Source organism: Panulirus ornatus, chromosome 33, assembly GCF_036320965.1.
Source record: "Panulirus ornatus isolate Po-2019 chromosome 33, ASM3632096v1, whole genome shotgun sequence".
In the NCBI taxonomy this organism is placed as follows: domain Eukaryota; kingdom Metazoa; phylum Arthropoda; class Malacostraca; order Decapoda; family Palinuridae; genus Panulirus; species Panulirus ornatus.
In genome coordinates, this window is record NC_092256.1 from 20,837,610 (window position 1) to 20,856,800 (window position 19,191).

The window sequence follows — 19,191 nt, forward strand, 5'->3', positions numbered from 1 at the left end:
AGTTTAGGTCGACTGACATTATTACTGTAAAGTCAGGAGGACACTGTAGATTGGACGAGTGGACACCACGACTCATCTGAGATGCAGGGAAGACACCTGGACATGGGAAGGATACGTAAGCGGACGCTTGGGCAGGAGCACTCACCAAGGACGTGATGAACTGTGGTCGGCTGAGGAGGATGGTGCGCACGGCTCTGTAGACGTCCACCTCACCTCCGAGCCAGATTCTCGACAGCACCAAATCCAAGGCTACCGCCACGCCACAGGCTGTGTACCCATCTCTGCAACACATCAACATGAATTAGCTGTAGGTTCCTACCCTACGTCCAACTACACCACTAAGAGGTAGTTCTGGCTCCCCACCGACGCCCACTTACACCTGTCTCCACTTACATCTGTCGGATCTCATATGCAACACCGGAACCTACCTACGCAACCATCACCCCTGTTTACAGTGGACTTGATAGGTGTCTTCCAGCAGTGTTGCTAGCATGTAAACTCAACACCCACCTGCACCCACGTATAATAGAACTGCACATCTTGCACTTTAAACTATTCACACTAACCATCTGGGCCCCATGTTTTACGTTTTTGTTCCTTCACCGAAGTAAACCAACCACTTGAATTCACGTTCAAACCCGCCGGCATCCATATATAGTAGCCATTTACACCCATGTATTATAGCCACCTACATCCGCGTATAGATACCACCTACACCCTCGTACAGCATCCACTTACACTTACGTACAGCAGGAATCTACACTCACGTGTAGCAGCCGCCTAGACCCACGTAAAGCAACCACCTAGACCCACGTATAGCAACCACTGACACTCAGACAGATGGGACACCCACCTGCACGTAAAGACTGTGGGACTGGCGGGGTTGTTCTGACGAAGCTGAAGATGGTACTGCAGAAGGTACAGAAGCGAGTTCACATTCCCGGGCAGCTCGTCAGAGTTCCAAGTGAGTAGCTGGAGGACACGAAGCCTGAGGGGCAAGGACGGTTCCTGCGAAGGAGGAGAAGGAGGATGAGAAAGAGAGAGAGAGAGAGAGAGAGAGAGAGAGAGAGAGAGAGAGAGAGAGAGAGAGAGAGAGAGAGAGTGTGTCTTACCGTTTTGGTGTCCAGGGAGACGAAGGTCTCTGTGAAGAAGTGGTGGATGTTGACATGGTCGACCTTGATGAATAGTTCGTCCGTTTGACACTGGCCGGCAGCTGGCAGCACTGGCGGGTACTCCTGCAGAGAGAACGCCAGGTTACTCTAGAGACCGCTGGGTTGATTCAAAGACCGCTGGGTTAAGTAGAGATCGCTTGGTTAACTAGTGACCACTGGGTTAAATAAAGACCGCAGAATCTTGTGGATGTGAACTAATATCAACAAAAGCAGACAGTTCTGATGGGCGCTTGTGTACACATCCAGGTCGAACCAGTAGGTCAAGAAGTCAGAATCCGTGGCTGACCTGATCATCGTGTCGTTGAGCATGGAGGAGAACCCAGGTGGAGACCCTTTTCTCGTACATCATCCTCCAGACCCGCTGGAGAGTGAAGGGCAGAGGGTGTTCCGTCACGATGTTCGCGTCAGGATAGTCAACCCCGTCCATCCGCACAGCGTTGATGTACTGCGACTCTTTCTGTCCGTTGATCATGTACAGGAACACCTGACGCCCATCAACTGTCAGAAGACGAGACGAGAGAGTTAGTGACTGGGGAAGGTTGGGAGCGCTAGGAGGGAAAGGCGCTGAGATGGAGACAGAGAGGATGTTTAAAGAGACGGGCACTGTGTGCGAGGAAGGAGAGAGAGAGAGAGAGAGAGAGAGAGAGAGAGAGAGAGAGAGAGAGAGAGAGAGAGAGAGAGAGAGAGAGAGAGGTTGAAAGTGGTATCAGGTAGGTTGGTGGAGAGAGAGACATGGTGGTTAGAGGTCTTGTCTGTTTCTGAAACTCCTAATATAGTTTAAACATCCTTTTAATGGCTGGTTAGTTTACGTATCCTCTCAGTGACTGGCTGGTTTATGTATCCTCATCAATTACTGGTTGGTTTACGTTTCCTATCAATGACTGGTTGGTTTATGTATCCCCCTGAGTATCTGGTTTTATTCTCCCTAATCAGATGGTTGTTATGCTTACGTAAACGAGAAAGAGGAGTCGAAATATGGATAATACGATGGCTGAAAATATCCGCCAAAGAGGAAACAATGCCAAATATGACAAAATGATTGTGTACTTGTTACAATAAACCATTATGGAATGATTGAATATCACTTAACAGTATGAAAGGATGTCCAACAATCGAGAGAGAAAAAAAAAGTCTGTTACGTAAGGAAATGATTGAACAGGAAGTACTGATCCAGGAATTACTTAAACAAACTAAACGAACAGGACTATAGATACGATTGACGACATCTCGATCATAATACAAAAATGATTAACTCTGCCAATTTAGAGAGTAATCAAGCAAATGCAATTACCTGTTACTCATGAATGCTGGAAAATTTAATTCACAACAACGTCAAGTTTAAGAAAAAGAAATCTTTTAGATATTGATTACTAACATAGGAATTTGTTAACAAATATTTAGATAGGGAATCATGAAACAGGCGGAGCAAGGCGTGGATGGTAGGCGCAGGAAGGAAGTCGTGGGTGGTAGGTATTGGAGGGCGGACGTGGCTGGTAGGCGCGGGTAGGAGGGCGTGTATGGTAGATGTAAATGGTACATCTCAGGAAACACACCTGGTAGGACGCTCTGGTGGCGGTTCATGTGTGCGTGCCCCGGATGGCTCCCCCACTTCACCGTCAGCTTCTGTGGCAGGTTCTTCAACTTCTTCAGGAGAAGGAGACAAAGAGAACCGGGCCGTTACTCGGCTGGAACACGAAATGTCAGTGGTCTGTGACTCATGCTAACGTGTTAATGTATTGGTTCATGGCCTCATCAGTGGGAAGAAAGTCATTCTAACATTGTTACTGGTATGAAATACATCCTAGCCTGGGACGTTACTAACCTGGAATTCATCCTAGGATTCTACGCTACTGGTTTAGCATTCATCCTGGTGAGGTACAAGGCTGAAGATAAGTCTCAGCGCAGTGGTGGACTGGAACTGTCGCTCTCTCCCCTACAAAGTTTTGCAACTATCACTCCATCTCCTCCAACCCAAATCCTTAAAACCCCACTCTTACCTGGTACTGCCCTTCCAGGCGGTCTCTGATGTTATCCAGTTGCTTGGGGAACCCATCTACAGGATAGCTGGTGACCTCACCGTACAACAACTCCAGCAAGACTTGGTGAGCGAACTGGTACTGCATCTACAGGTGAAGGAAGGGATGTAGGTAAGAAAGTGTTGGTGATGGAATACTCAAACTTAACAAGTCACCAGTATTGCCGCTGAGACTAATCCTACCGATGGGTCTTACTCCTGAGCTGACCTTATTCTCGACCAGTCTGGCCCGTCCCAGTCTGAGAGCCACGACGGTCTTCAAGGGATCGATCAGGTCGAAGTCTTCCAGCTGGACCAGCAGTTCCAGTATCAGCAGCAGCGTCCCCGTGCGGCCCATTCCAGCACTGATGTCGTGTCCATGCAACGAGAACCACGACGATTAGCAAGAGTGGGAATACAAGCATTAGTGAATGAGAAGGGAAAAGGAAAGTGGGTTTTCAAAGAATGGTAGACTTACGCTGGACGTATATGCGGGGTTGTTAGCATACCTTTGGGATAGTTCATGAAGGAGACATCGTACTGAAAGGGTATAAGATCTAAGTCGAAACAGAATATATCAGAAGCTAAAGGGTTGATGATACTGCATCTGGGATACATAAAGTACAAAAGGGGTTGTTTGACTTAGTAGCTCAGATCGAAATTAAGGAAGAAATAGAGTAAAGAATTACTGAGGGAAGGAAAGCTGAGAGAACACTGAAGGTGTGATTGAGGAGGATAATACATTTAGGAGAAAAACTTTTGTAGAATAAAGGAAGAATGGATGATTAAAAAAGCGCTGAGGATTGTACGAAAGGAGAGTCGGGGAAGCATGAGAGAAGAGAAAAGGAGGATAGTCAGGAGACGTTCAAGATGCGAAGTGGTCTTCGTACCTGCAGTGGACGACGAGTGGCCCAGTGCGCTTCATTTGGTAGAAATCCCTGACCATATACGTGAAGCCTATGGCCTCTTTGGGCGCGGAGTGATCAGGCCAGTTAGTGTACTGGTAGTGCATCACCTGCAGGGGAGAAAGGTTAGAGCTGTTGTGGTCTGGGGAAAAGTTGCTGATACTAAGAAATATGAACAGGGAAGACCTATTCTATCTGTGGTATGGTCATGGATATCTGGAAAGGTTTGACTAAGGTGTCTGGAAGATACGTTAGTTCATGGAAGTGTTACGAATTTCATGATTGGGAAGGCGGATACTTTGTTTACTGGAGAACACGTGTTGTTTACTGGAGGATGGGTAGGTTCTTAGTTACCGCAGTACTCAGTGGTCTTAGCTATCAGGGGGATGGGAATTAAACGACGTGAAGGTGGGAGATGGGTCTTTTAGTGACCTGGAAGTGGGGGATGGGTTCCTTTGTAACCTGGAGATGGTAGACTCACCTCTACTGCACCTCGTGAATGGCGGGAAAAGTCTTCAGAAATACTATCAACATACAACAGCAAGAACTGCCTTAGGACACCACTGAAGCTGCACATCCTGCGATGTGCAGCCTCTTACAGAAGCACCGCCACCACCAACAGTGACACAGTAACACTCACCTCCCGGCTCTCGCCCTTACAAGTCAGCAAGAAGCATCTTTTGACGTGCTCCGTTTGCCTTTTCTGCGTCTTCAGCTGGACCCACACTTCCCCGTACTGCAAACACTCGCCCAAGGCGTTCGGCCAGTACTGGCTCACCTTCACCTGTGGTGGGGATGCACCAAGGGTTCAGATGTTGCATACATGGGGTACAGTGCCTGAAGGTTCCTGTACCTGGAGTATATGGATTACAGTCCCTAATGGTTATTGCACCTGAGATACATGAGTTACAGTTCCTGGATGTTACTGAACCTGTGAGGGAGGAAAGGACTACAGTCCTTAGGAGTTACAGCACGTGCTGGAGAGAAACCAAAGACTGTATCAGGAAATTTGTATAATGCTTGTAACGTGTGGTAGAATCAAAAGTTTTAGTTTACTACAGAGATCAAAATCTAATATACATTTAGTTATTTAGACATCTCAATTGCCTACTCCTGCTGTCCAAGAACATCATCTCTACTTTATCTTTGTCCAGTGCATCCAAGCAACTTGGGGTTTACTTTTTCTTATCTCATATAGGTTCATGAACTAGATTAGATACTTAGATCCGCCAGCACGACATGGACCTGACATTTTCTTACCCCGAAATCATAGTGTGACCTCATTCCTCGCCTCTTACCATCTAGTACACATAGGATTTCCCGAAACGAGTTCGTTTCTTGTTGTCTGTGTGATAAAGACATCGGGAGAGTTAGAGAGGTTACCTCCTCTCTAAGCGCCCCACTACCACCACCATCATAATGAAACCACACTCAACACACGTGCTCTGAAAGGGATGGGCTATGTCACACTTACCCTCATGCCCTCTGTGTAGATGAGGGTCACATATCCTACGCCGTATTCTTGCATTATCATAAGACAAGGTCTCATGTAAAGAGAAGAGGCCACTTTCTTTAAACATAACGTTACGGACAATCAACATCTTTCATTCACGACATTAAACAATCCAAATATCACTTCTCTATGCCTGACCCTATCCTTCGTTTGTTTCTCTCTTTCGTTTTCTCTCAAGTTTTCACAGTCAACAGGGACCTCTTGATATAAAAAAGGCCTCAACTTAACCTTTTTACAACACGTGAGACCCAACCAATGAAGTCTCAGGGAACATAACAGACCAACCAGCCAATGTGAGTAACTAAAACGTCCACGTTGGTCCTTCTCCTTCTCACTGACAGGACCCACTTGGTCCTCCAACAATGACGAGTTTAGATCACTGTACTACACTCCTTTGACCTTCACCTTATTATGTGTTCTTCGACCAATTCATCACAGAAACGTTCTTGTATAAATGGACAATAAAACGTTCTAATATGATAATGAAATATCCTCACCACGTTTCCCTCGACCAACTTGGCGATCATGATAATGATGTTGGTGCTGTTCTCCCACACCATGCTCCAGAAGTCACCCAGAGTACTCTCGTCGGTGTCCTTGGGGCCCTGCGTGGCGATATAAGCCTTGGGCTGCTTGTGGCTCTTGGGGGAAGATGGAAGAACATTATCATCATACATTGCTTGGCAAAGGGGGAATTCTATTTCCGCTGTCAGATGAAGTCTCTAACAGCTAGATTAAATCTCTAAAAATTAGATGAAGTCTCTAACCCATATCTACTTCTCCTCTTCGTAGACTTAACCATAGGAATACATAAATAGATTCACCTGTAAAGTTACTCTTGAAAATAAATGTACATATATATACCTATAATTCTACAGTATATGAACGAATCCGTCATTACATCATGAGTTTTGCTTTTGGTTGTAGGTGCCTTAAGTAAAAAAAAATCCAATCATGAGGATGACCCTTCTGGTTTGTCCTCATATAAAAAAATCTAGTTGTTGGAAACATGTGAATTTGTTGGGATTGAGAGAAAACGAATTTTCGCATCGTTACCAACCCTGATGTAATTGGCGTTGATGTAGTCTGTGCCCGTTGCTCCCGGGGGCCGACGCAGCACCACGCGGGTGTCATCGTCTGCAAGGTTGGCAACAATTCCTCTTTCATGGCGTCATAACTGATCGGCGTTTGAACAATATATGGTACAGTTTATCATGTCCCGTAGGCATGATACAATGATAGGTAGATTAGATAGATAGATAGAGATAAATTCTGGTAGCTACAAAGAAAATGAAACACAAAGATCCTAGCACTTTCATGATAATTCACATTTCCAGTTATACAAAAGTAATGAACAAATGCACTTTTTTCTCTGACGTTTAGACATGACGCGTAAGATGCATGACCTTGTCAGGTGAGGGTCGGGAGGCGGGATGGGGAGGGAGGGTATGTAAGAAATATGATCATCCGAGGCAAGGGTCGGGTGACCAAGGGCAAATGTCTGAAGACCACAAGCAAGGGTCGGATGACCAAAGGCAAGTGTCAGGTCATGGAATAACTCACAAACTTGTATATATAGAAAATTCATTTGATAATGATAGGATCTAATTTGCATATGCTTAGGATGATGTTGAGATATTCATGAATGATATGCTTCTTAATGCTAGGCTCTATGGCATTTCTATATATATATAGTTGAATGAAAAGATGCAATCTCTTGGCTACCAGCATATTTCTGAATCACGTGTTCTTTTGCGATTGATATATATATATATATATATATATATATATATATATATATATATATATATATATATATATATATATATATATATATATAGAGAGAGAGAGAGAGAGAGAGAGAGAGACTTACATGGGAGGATGTTCTTGTAGCGGTTCTTTTTGATGTTGGATGGCATGGTAGCAATGACGATGGACTTGTTGAAAACGCTTGGGATGGCCTGCATGTGTGAGAGAAAGACATGGGGTCAGATCTATGTCAAAGAGACAGGGGGAAATGGGGCTAGGACACACACAAAAAAGGGACAAAAAAGCAGGTTTTCCAGTTCCTTTAATCCTATAATATCATCTTTCCCTTTCTCTCCTTAGTTCTCCATCTCTGTACCTTTCCTTTTTTCATTTCAGCTAAGGGTTGGCCTTGAATGGGACTTTAGTCTGTGACTGTAGCCTTGGAATTATAACAAAAGCACACAAAACCAGACAGACAGACACAATGTGATAGATACTCATGCATGGGGGATAGACAGAGCCCAGAAAGCCTGCTCCATTCATATCACCTGAAATTCCGTCTCGAAGTCCACGGTGGAATAAACAACACTGGTGAGGTACTCCTCCAGCTCCTCTCTCTTTATGCGTTTCCAATTAGGAGGAAACATAAGGGAGGCCGTCCTCGTGCTTGTTTCCTTTCCTTCGAATTTCTCAGTGTTGTCTGAAGCGCCGTCCAGGGAGGAAACACTCAATTTGATAGCGAGCCGAGCTGGAAGAGGCCAAATAACATATTACCATGACATCTTGAAATATAAACAGCAGTGAAATATAATCCGAATATTTTCATGTTTCTTTGATTCTGTATGAATTGGTAGAATGTTTCAAAGAAACAGTAAAACGATTCATGTAAAATGTTCTTACACAGATTCACGAGTAAGTTAATACCTAAATGATTGTACCCATGATGCTAATGATTTGTTGGAATCTGTTTTCCTTCTTCTTCTATGCGTATGAGTCAGTAACTACACATGTATATACCTATTTGCAAGAGGTCACATTGGGGCGCGTGATCTAGTAAATGCAAAAAAAAAAAAAAAAAAAAAAACACAGGAAAATGAAACGCAATAAGGTTCCCAAGTGATCTTTTGTGTAATGGCCACATCGTCAGGGTAGACACAAGAATGAGATAGAAGACGTAGAACAGTCAGTTGACATACATCCTTCTATATCAACTGACTGGTCTACCTCTTCTATCTCATTCTTTTATCTCCCCTGACGATGTGATCATTGCACGAAAGTGCACCTGGGAACTTATCATGTTTCATTTTCCTCTGTCTTTTTTTGTGCATATACCTATATGTATGTGAATGCCAGCCCAACCTGTAAAGTGTGTTTGTTACTGAATACATGAGGCCCCAGCCCAGCTCCTGTTTTATGACTCGTTGCTCACTTTATTGTTCATGTATCCATGTATGTGGACACTGATCTAACCAACATAGTGCATGTATCTATGCACTGGATCCATGGGGTTATCAGCCCACCTCTGTGGCTTACCTAATATTTGTCTACATATTCATTTTTGATATATACCCTCGTCTGTCGAGTGCATGTAATCTTTTTTCCTGGATGTCGGCTGGCACTTACAGTCATGAACCTACCAAAAGATGGGAAATAAAGTAATCACTACCATAGCGTTTGGGCTGTCAAATAGAATATGAAGGCTACTATGAGATATGGGCTGGCAAATCATAATCAAACCGCCATTGGGTGTGGGATGGCAAATAATGTAAGCAAACTACATAGGATGTTGGATCGTTGATGAAGGAATTAACCTCATAATGTGGGCTGGCAAATAATGTAATGAAACTATCACAGGATCTGGGCTGGCAAAAAAAAATTCACTGCTAGATGAACTTACTCTAGATGTGGGCTGGCAAATATGGCAATCAAACTACCATTGGATGAGGTTTGGTTAATAATCAAACTATGTGATTAGCAATGCTCCATATGGGGACACGACCTCTGCAACAAGTTTCCTCCTGTTTAGTTTTTGGTGTTTTGAAAACCTTTTTATCCTGGTCACCGAAGGAAACTGTCGTTAGATCTATATCAACAATGTATTTCACTGTACCACACTCTCTTTTCAATAGCAACTTAATCTACCAATGGGAGCTTTATTTTCATTTCTTTTTTCAGGATGTACGGAATCAAACTTGAACAGGAACTTAGCCTATACAAATAAAATAATGAAATGAAACATTATTTCACATGATGGCAGCTGCTTTAAATAGTGAATCGCCAACCAGAAGTGGCTTTTCTTTTCTTACAACATCATAAATAGACGTTAGATACAGTCGAGTTTTGTGCAGAAGGTATGTTACCAAATTACATGACGCGCTTCTTCTGAACACCTTAATATTTGTAAGTCTCCGGTAATCTCGGGTGATCTATGGATTTTTTAAAACATACAGCATAGACAGAATATGTAGTTATTTTCTTCCTCTGGAGATGAATTACATTTTTCATAAATGATATATTGAAATAGGAGGATAAGACTTTTTATTACAATAACGTATCAGGCCCTTGCTTTAAGTGTCTAATCGTTCTGTAGAACTTCTCCAGATTTGTAGATAGATTTTCGGTAGTAAGAAGAGGAACAGAGGAAGTGATCAGCATAACGAGATTATTTTTTGTTTGTATGTTTGAGGTATGGCACACCTGGCTTTGTGGCTATTAGAAGATGACGCCATTACGTTCAAGAACGTGCAATCCAATTCAGACAATGCACTCTGGAATTGGTTTTCCTTCTGTTTATAAAGTGTCGAAGACAGTCCTGGTTGATTAAATACGAAGACCTTTACCACATCTAAGCAATCTTAATTTTCTTACGTTGCTATGATATAAGTCTGTTAAACACTGGTCGCGCGGTTAAAGCGTAAATTCTCAATAAAGTGAACTTAGCACTAACTACTTACCCATCAAGATATATAATCATGCATTAAATCACTATGAAGGATGTAGTAAAAAATGTGGATATAATGGTATTGAAGATAGGCAGCATTCGGAAATTTCCTTTAGACACCCTTAAAATTTTTTCATTTTCTGTGTTGATTTTACCTCTACAGAAAACGTTATAAAGCGAACCGTACACCAAGTTGACATCTCGCTATACTTTCCTTTGCAGTATCTTTATATATCATTCAGTACACTACATTTGGAATGCAACGATGACTCACTTAGTGATGACTCTGAAGATTAGTTTTCAAAAGTGGTAACGTTTTCCCAGATGATTTTTAGTGGACCGGATGTGCGTTATCACTGATGTTAGCCACAACTACCAGCGGATTGAAACTAGACTGCATCTTATCCAACTGCCTACTGCAATCACAATTAACTCTACAAGCTCACCAGAATTTTCTTTCACACACGTTGTCCCTGAACGCAACGTCCTATCACCAATGTCGTTCATAACCTGCACAATAGACATTAACCATCGGTAGGGAACATGAGCAAGGGACATCTTTAATGCAGACGACTTAGTCATCAGTATCTAAACTGAGCATCTTTGAAAGGGACGTAGGAAGAATAGAATCCAACAACATACCGTGGATGGTTAGTAGAATAACGCACCACAAAAATCCGTTAAATCCTAAGTCTCAAACTAACATTAAAAGGCATGATAGTGGAACACATGAACATACGCTAGACCGTACACGTCTGTATATTCTATGACATCCTTTTTTTTTCTCCACCTTACCTCTCCTGTCCAACCCCTTTCTTTTTCTCCTTACTAACCACCCTATTCAAAAAGTATAGTACAGACGTAAACGTTTAGCTTCCACCCTAAAGGGTAGTGAGTGCGACGAAGACGAGGTGGAGGGTTACTGGGCGATGGGAGCGTTACGACAAGGAATGGAGGAGCTCAGGTGGTGTGGAGGGAGACATGCTCTGGGTTCTACCCATAGTGATAGGATGATACAAATTTTCACGTGAGCTCTTATGAACTCTAAGATTAAGTCAGACTGATAATCATAGATATGTAAGTGCACACACACACACGCACACACTTCTCAGTAACCCCCCCTTCCTACTCCCAGACACGTCTTACCTGGAGAAGTCTTCATACAGGCGAGTCTAGAGCACCAGGATTCAAAGCTGCTCCTGGACTGCTTCCACCAAGCAGAACAGCTATTCTTGGACTGATCCTGCCAAGCAGAACACCTGTTCCTGGACTGATCCACCAAGCAGAACACCTGTTCCTGGACTGATCCCACCTAGCAGAACACCTGTTCCTGGACTGATTCCACCAAGCAGAACACCTGTTCCTCGACTGATTCCACCAAGCAGAACAGCTGTTCCTGTGTCTCCTGAGAAAAGCAGTAGAGGTCGACCCCCAGTCGTCACCCACGCAGGACGAGCACCGACACCTCCAGTTCGACAGGTGTCCTAGTATCCTCTTCCTGCACACATCATTGAAAATGGGGCCATGAGAGACAGCTAATATTACACCATTTCATCTGCATAATGATTTACATCGAATCCCGAGTATTATGTGACGAACTTTTCTATATCAAATTACCTAATGGTATGAGTATGGTCTATGTCATTAACTAGGATAATCATCCTGTCTGCTGTATCACCACCACAAACACTTTCATTATCTGTGATTCTTATCATCATTAATTACCCTGAATAACCTGAGATCAGAATGTAATATGATGGTCTCTGAAGCTAGAGATAAGTATTCATATATGATTGGTTATGGGATCCTATCAAATTGTTATGTACTACCTCTCATGCTGGTTCTAGAAGGATGATAAGGGTGATGCATTTGCTGTAAACTTACACTTGGTAAAGAAGCTGATAAAAAAAAAAAAACCCGAGACTGTCAATCAAAAGTCTGAAAACTGAAACGTGGAAGGAACGAGTAGATCTCTGAAACAAATAGCAGTGCGTGCACAGGCACTTATAGAAATATTTTCCAACACAAGTAAAGGTTTGCTGTAAAACACGTACATGGAGAAAAAGTAATAAGATTAGAAGACTAAAGGATTTTATTGTTAGATCAAAGCTAAGCTATGGGTACTACTGGCGCTTTGGCCTATCTGAAGATGGTGATAATGTGAACTGAAAAGTTTGAGGGCGAACGTTTGAGCTGTCTCAGGCACGGGGTCTTAAACTGTGAAAACCCCACAAGAAATGGCACAGCTTACTCTGTGAGAGACTTAACTGAGGCAATGAACCGACTTTATGCTAATTCATGTAATGATTATCTACCTACTAGTGTCTGGCAAAGACCCTTCGTGACCTATGTATTCCTTTCGTGTCACCATTATCAGAAAGAATGGTGGGTGCACGACGAAGTGGCCACTGACAGCGGAACAAATGGAAAATTTGCAGTTAAAAGTGACAATCATTTTCAAAGTATTCGTCGCCAATAAAGAGACCTGTGGATATAACCATCATCACTGACACAAGGTGAGGGGTTTGAGGACATCTCTGTTCGATCTGTATGCATTCCAGTCTCTTATGTTAAGTGTATAAATGTCAAATCAATACATTTTACGTTACAGGTGCGAGATGACTGACTCCTACCTTTCTCCTTTATGACAGAAAAGATTTCTTGATGGATGAAGGGACTGGGGTAAGTAAGGAAGGAAGCCAACAGAATACCAAGAGGATGCGGAGTCAATAACAAGATATAAGGAGTAGCAAACGATGGTGTAGGAGGTTCGAATCAGTGGTAAATAAAGGAACATTAAGTATAACACGGCTAAATAGTTTTGTGGGACAATGAAAAAAATGCTATACGAGTATTGCAATAGAATCTAAGGCTCCCTAGAAAAGTCTAAAGGCTGACATGAGGTAACTTTGTTGGAGAGACGGAAATGAGAGACGAGATTAGAAGAGGAATGACCAGATACGTTAAATCTAAACACATAATGGATGGGATTAACAGAGAGTTTACCGAATGTCAGAAAAGCAAGTAAAACATTCAGCTAAGAAGGAGGCAGACTGAAAACTCGAGAGGCAATATTCACATGAATGGCCGAGCTTGAATGGGGGGATTGAAAGGATCCCTTGAGTGGAGCACGTCATGAAGGCAGTGCTGCACCGCAGAGAGAGAGAGAGAGAGAGAGAGAGAGAGAGAGAGAGAGAGAGAGAGAGAGAGAGAGAGAGAGAGAGAGAGAGAGAGAGAGAGACTAGAGGGTGGAGGCGTTGGACACTGGTTACTTGGGATCTAGGCCTATCATATGCCAAATAAAACTGTACTTGAAGCATTATCTTTTTTTTTTTTTTGGAGGTATAGAAAATCGTGTTTCTGAATCAACTGAGACACAGTGAGGTCGTGAAGAAGAGTATGTGTAGAAGTAACAGTGCGGGGCATCTAAGGCGAGAGTGAGGCATAGCCAAAAGGAGAAGAAGAAAGACTATTGGCCTTGTGGTTAAGACTGCAGTGTCGCAGGGTGGAGCGCAGATATGCTCTCCATCCTCACTCAGTCTTCGAGTTACCTATTGCCCCAGATGATCATGAGGATGATGATGAGGAGCAAGGTCACGCACACGGCAGTCAAGATGTTGATTATAACCTCGGAATTCGTCTCCGTTTTGTTTTCCATGTTAGTCCAGATAATCACTTGCTCATTATCTCGGCTTCTTCGATGGTGACGCTCCTGTCGAGTCATTATGAAGAGATGCAGCATTAGTGATATGTAGCTACATTGTCAACAAAGATATAACCTATCATCTTCATTTGCTACCAGTGTAAGTCTATATCAACTTGATAACAGAATTCCATTGATGTGCTGCGTAATGAGGAGCATTTGCAGCGCTCACAACAAGCTAAGAGAGAATGTCTAGTGTTAAAAATTCACAAGTGAACGGTAAAAATATGGCCTTTTACACCTTCATTGTTTACAAGAAAGCCCAAGAATTTGGAGAAGTGCATAGATTCTGTTGGCGAGTGCCCTCAATGACGCAAAATGAGTGTGATCGTCATACATACGCCCGTTCATCATGAACGCATTTCAACTTTGATAGCCCAAGGCATAAAAAGAAAAAAATCAATTAAACTTCCATTAAAGAGTGAGGTCCGTTTTAAACAAAAGAGAAGGCTGGGTGGAATTACGTGTTTCTGGAATGCCAGAAAGCATTTGTCATTTTCTCCGGTGCAACCCTTAACCAAACCCGTTGCATTTCCTATGGCACCTCAGGAATGGAGGTGGCGGGCGGTGCAACATAGCAACATCCATCAAAGTACCAGCGTGACACCAACCTACAACAGCTCCAGTAATAAGTCATACAGTAATAACCAATAAGGTAAATCACAAGTTATGACAGTAGCAGCCACACTCGCATGGACCATGCACCACAAACCCATGTAGACTCTCAACACAAAGGCTGTGACATTTCCGTATTAAATGTCACCAAACTGATCATCGAAGATGGGAAAAAATAAACTACCTTTTCAAATGACTCTACCTTCTCGTCCTAGTTGCTTGGCTGTTGGAGGAATACCTCAGTTTTGGGAGTTATGATAGAAGAGAGATGGCACAGAGACTCCACTCACGAAATAAAATAATCTAACTGACAGAGGATGGACGAGTGACTGCTCGTTTCTCCTGTGATATGGAAGTGTTGCCATCCCCAGTTCATGGCTATGAATATTTTAAAGTGCTCTTAGAGTTTCTGTCGAATGTTTATTACGTGTCAATTATATACCTGAGTCTTCACATCTGTTTGTGACTGTGAAACAGAGAAAAAACTGTAGGCTTTAGTTAGACCAACTCTGATTGTCGTAGATAAAGATATACATCTTGTTTGCCCGTTCTAATCCTAAAGGAAGGATGTTCATCCTCACCACGCCTTTGGCTGACGTACATTGTACATTCATCAACAGAGTTAAACCATCAGTAGCAAACCAGCCCAAGCAAACATTAAACTCTCCTACCTCAACCAAACTTAACCAAAATTTCATCCAGTCTGACAAATGAAAACCAAACTAGCTCTGAATCTGAACCGAGCATGATGAAAAAGCTAGTGCAACGATCACGAACTAACCTAGCACAGTGAAAATACATGAAAGCTATACAGAACTATGGCACGTATTCATTATAGTCCAGAGAGAGCCATAACTCTGGGCAGCTTAGGTTGCGCAAATGATGGGAGGGGGAAGGGGGGTGTCTCTGAGGTCTGCGATTATCATACCAGAAAAACTTCTGGTCATGGAGAGCTACAAATAGGAAAGGCATCACTTAAGTGTTCGTAGTCGAAGACACAGATAGCAGACGATTAATTCATCTGAGAATTTGCTTAACTCGGCATCTGGGAGACTTGTCTTACCCAGGATTGACAGGATTTACTTGTAGATTTACGATACGCTTATGAGGTGGATTTATTCAGAAGACTGTTGGCCATTTCTCCTTTCACTTGGTTGATTTATTTCACCCAAAACCTGGATGATTTATTCCACGAGGGGATTTGCCTATCCCACCATATGGGAATATCCGTCTCCCACTTCATCTGGAGATTTATCTCAGTCGTCACTTAAGGATTTGTTTTGCCCGTGATCTAGGGGACATATCTCCCTCTTTAAGTAGGGATTTACCTTATTCTTTATTCTGGGGATTTACCTAACTCGTCATATGGGGCATTTACGTCTTTACTTGGAGATTTACCTCATTCATAATGTGAATGTTTTTCTTTCTTTCGTCATGGGATGGAGGATTGGCTTCGTTAACCAACCCTCACTCTGGTACTGCCTCGCCAGGGATGGCTGATAGAACCCACACACATTGTCTATGTCTTTACCTAAATGAACTTTAAAAAAGATGCATTTGCTTCAACAGCTTTCCCTAACGGTGTGAAGCGAGTGACGTTTGAATAACAGTCTTACACTCGAGGACAAAAGCACTGTTTGATATTATTCGTCTTCGTGCTTGTTATCTTGACAGATCTGGGCCCACATGAAGAGTGAGGGTATAATTGATCTTGGAAATATCCCTAATGCCTTGAGAGAGGTGATCCTTCTTTTAATGGTGGTATCTAAACGTTTACGTTTCTATGACCCTGGCAGATTATAAAACTAGAGCACCAAAACAACCTACCAGCCAACCAACCACGTAAGGAAAGATAGTATAATTGATAATACAGATCATTTTTTTTTCTGCAAGATCAATATTGTATAAAGACAACGCCATTGTTCGTAAGGTACATTGATGAACGAGGAATATTCATGTACCAAGTGATAACTTTTTCTTCCTCTTTAAACATTACAGAAATACGTCATGATATTTTTCTTTCTTTTTTCATACCGTTCGCCATTTCCCGCATTTGCGAGGTAGCCTTAAGAACAGAGGACTGAGCCTTTGAGGTAAAAAATCGAAAATGAGAGGGGAGGATTTCCAACACCCTCCCCTTTTAGTCCCCTTCTTCGATACAGGCAATACGTGGGAAGTATTCTTTCTCCCCTATCCCCAGGGATAAAATATATATATATATATATATATATATATATATATATATATATATATATATATATATATATATATGACAAGAAATATTTTGGGAATTTTGCTATGATTTTATATCTGATGTAAGGGACTGCTGAAAAAGAAAAAAACGAAAAATTTTCTAATGCAGATGAAAAACATATGATGTGGCAACTCTCGTCATCCGCTCTCTGAAGGTCAACGCTGAAGCTTGTCGCTGTGTTCAGGACTTTCGGATATTTGATACACACACACACACACACACACACACACACACACACACACACACACACACACATACATATATACATATATATCTTACTGCTTGAAGTCAGGCCTCCCGTTCCTTCGTATGCTAGCTTTGTGGAGGGCTTGGTGGAGGGTTGGGTTGGGTTACGGCCCCTTCGTAACAATCACCCAGAAATGTGAAATTCATGTCCAATGAGAAAAAACTTGTCTTTGGTTAAATTTTGCTCTTGTGGTCATTGAACTGATTTTTCTTTTGTAATGTTTCTCAGTTTAGAATTAAAGTGTTTCTTTAATTCTTCTGTTGCCAAAGCATATCCTTGGGGGTCCCCTGGATATGGCTATAAGATATCATCTCAATTGTCTTTACCCATTCGGGCATGGGAGTCGATCATACACACAGATATACAGATACACATAGTCTATGTTCTATGTATAATACAGTGGTGTACTGGTGATGAAATATGATCACAGTTTACGAAGTGGGAAATATCTATCAGCCATCTATATACTTCAGTTATCAACAACCACTAGTGGTATACCATATGAATCCTTTGCTCTCTGATTGGTCAGTGTTTATGTGTGTTTGTGTCATGAGAATTCAGAATTGAGTGAATGAATGAATTCTCAAACCCAAGGTTTGTTGGTATGCGTCATGATTTGCATACCAAAGCGTTTTAACATATACGAAAATTGTTAACCAATCGTAAGCACAATGGAGGCTAGTCTTATGAGTTGCCATGTCACAGGAGAGAACCTGGAAAGTTTTAATACCAGATCTAGTCGACTAGCTCACTGATGAAGCCCTGAGAGAGATAGAGATAGATAGATAGATAGATAGATAGATAGATAGAGAGAGAGAGATAGATAGATAGATAGATAGAGAGAGAGAGAGAGAGAGAGAGAGAGAGAGAGAGAGAGAGAGAGAGAGAGAGAGAGAGAGAGAGAGAGAGAGAGAGAGAGAGAGAGACGGCGTGGGGCTCTCACACTCATCCATGAATATATTTCAACGTTCAACGCGCTGCTTCTATTTCAGAGGATCATCCAGATTCATCAAGACGAATGTTTGTATGTCTATATTTTCAATATTTAGGAAAGTGATTACAGAAACATCAAACGCCATTGAAGATACTGTTTTAGAGAATCACGTTTCCTAGTCAGATTTTCAAGAAAAAAAGTGAAAACATTAAATAAATTCCTATCCATGTTTTTCATACTGAGGTTCGCTGGTGGACTAGTTATGGAGCTATTGTGGTGTCTATAACTTGTACACGTCAACGGTGTCCTTCCTTGACATTCGTTTATATTTAGTGTTATTTACACAACGCATAAACGCGGTAACCAGCGTCCGCTTTTGCCTTAATCTAGAGTGGCGCATAATTTCATCATGTGGGCGCTTCTAATGCATTTGATAGTCAAAGGCTAAAAAAGCCTTAAAGCGATAGTTAAGAGGAAAGTGAAAGTGAATCATAGCCAGCAACAAGTTTGCATAAAATCAATCGTAAAAGCTATCTTAAAATGGAAATCAATGATGACAAATTCAAACTTAGTAATGATGTTCAGCAAGATGTTATATGCCCAATATTCTCAGCAGCGAATCGCGATTCTTAATCGCATGATAGTAGGCTTCGTTAAATTGTTGTATTCTCAGCTTGTGTTAGTTTTGAAAAATAAGGATTTGTTTCCAGCGCCAACTCAATGCACAAGGAAAATACTGAACTTAGCGAAAGACATAATGTTGCATGAAACCATGGGGTTAGTCTAAAGAGTCTAGCGCGACGAACTTTACCACAATTACTTATTCCTGCGATGGTATGATGAAGCTACATGTGGGGGAGAGTAATGACTATGAAGTAATCAGAGTAAAAACTTAGCTCATTTTCTGTTTAACTACCACTGTCTGGGAACTGTAAGACCTCGGCATTGACAACCTTAAACAAACTGAATTGTGAGTGGAGAAAGTGTCCTTGGCGCGTCCTTCGTGTTAAATCTATGTAGTGTCAACCATTCTTTTTCAACGGTAACCATTCTCAGTCACCGTCAACCATTCTTTGGCACCGTTAACCATTCTTTGACACCGTCAACCACTCTTTGGCTCCGTTAACCATTATTTGGCACCGTC

General features: G+C 42.1%; 1 protein-coding gene across 3 annotated transcripts in view; it reads right to left on the minus strand.

Annotated features, from left to right (window-relative positions):
• LOC139759567 (receptor-type tyrosine-protein phosphatase epsilon-like) overlaps positions 1-19,191 on the minus strand; it is a 34,432-nt gene that overhangs the window by 3,303 nt on the left and 11,938 nt on the right. Inside the window, exons 1-17 of one of the 3 annotated variants that reach the window (XM_071681843.1) lie at positions 14,815-14,943; positions 13,846-14,006; positions 11,586-11,792; positions 11,441-11,553; positions 7,902-8,101; positions 7,478-7,565; positions 6,665-6,741; positions 6,102-6,245; positions 4,732-4,875; positions 4,077-4,201; positions 3,416-3,551; positions 3,170-3,295; positions 2,726-2,816; positions 1,459-1,670; positions 1,113-1,235; positions 854-1,008; positions 146-281 (exon numbers count right to left, since the gene is read on the minus strand). In XM_071681843.1, coding sequence (XP_071537944.1) covers positions 146-281; positions 854-1,008; positions 1,113-1,235; positions 1,459-1,670; positions 2,726-2,816; positions 3,170-3,295; positions 3,416-3,551; positions 4,077-4,201; positions 4,732-4,875; positions 6,102-6,245; positions 6,665-6,741; positions 7,478-7,565; positions 7,902-8,101; positions 11,441-11,553; positions 11,586-11,792; positions 13,846-13,952 — 2,184 coding nt within the window. In that variant the 5' untranslated portion in view covers positions 13,953-14,006; positions 14,815-14,943. Of the gene's footprint in view, positions 1-145; positions 282-853; positions 1,009-1,112; positions 1,236-1,458; positions 1,671-2,725; positions 2,817-3,169; positions 3,296-3,415; positions 3,552-4,076; positions 4,202-4,731; positions 4,876-6,101; positions 6,246-6,664; positions 6,742-7,477; positions 7,566-7,901; positions 8,102-11,440; positions 11,793-13,845; positions 14,007-14,814; positions 14,944-19,191 lie in introns of those variants that run through there. The other 2 variants (XM_071681844.1, XM_071681845.1) reach the window with 2 other exon arrangements.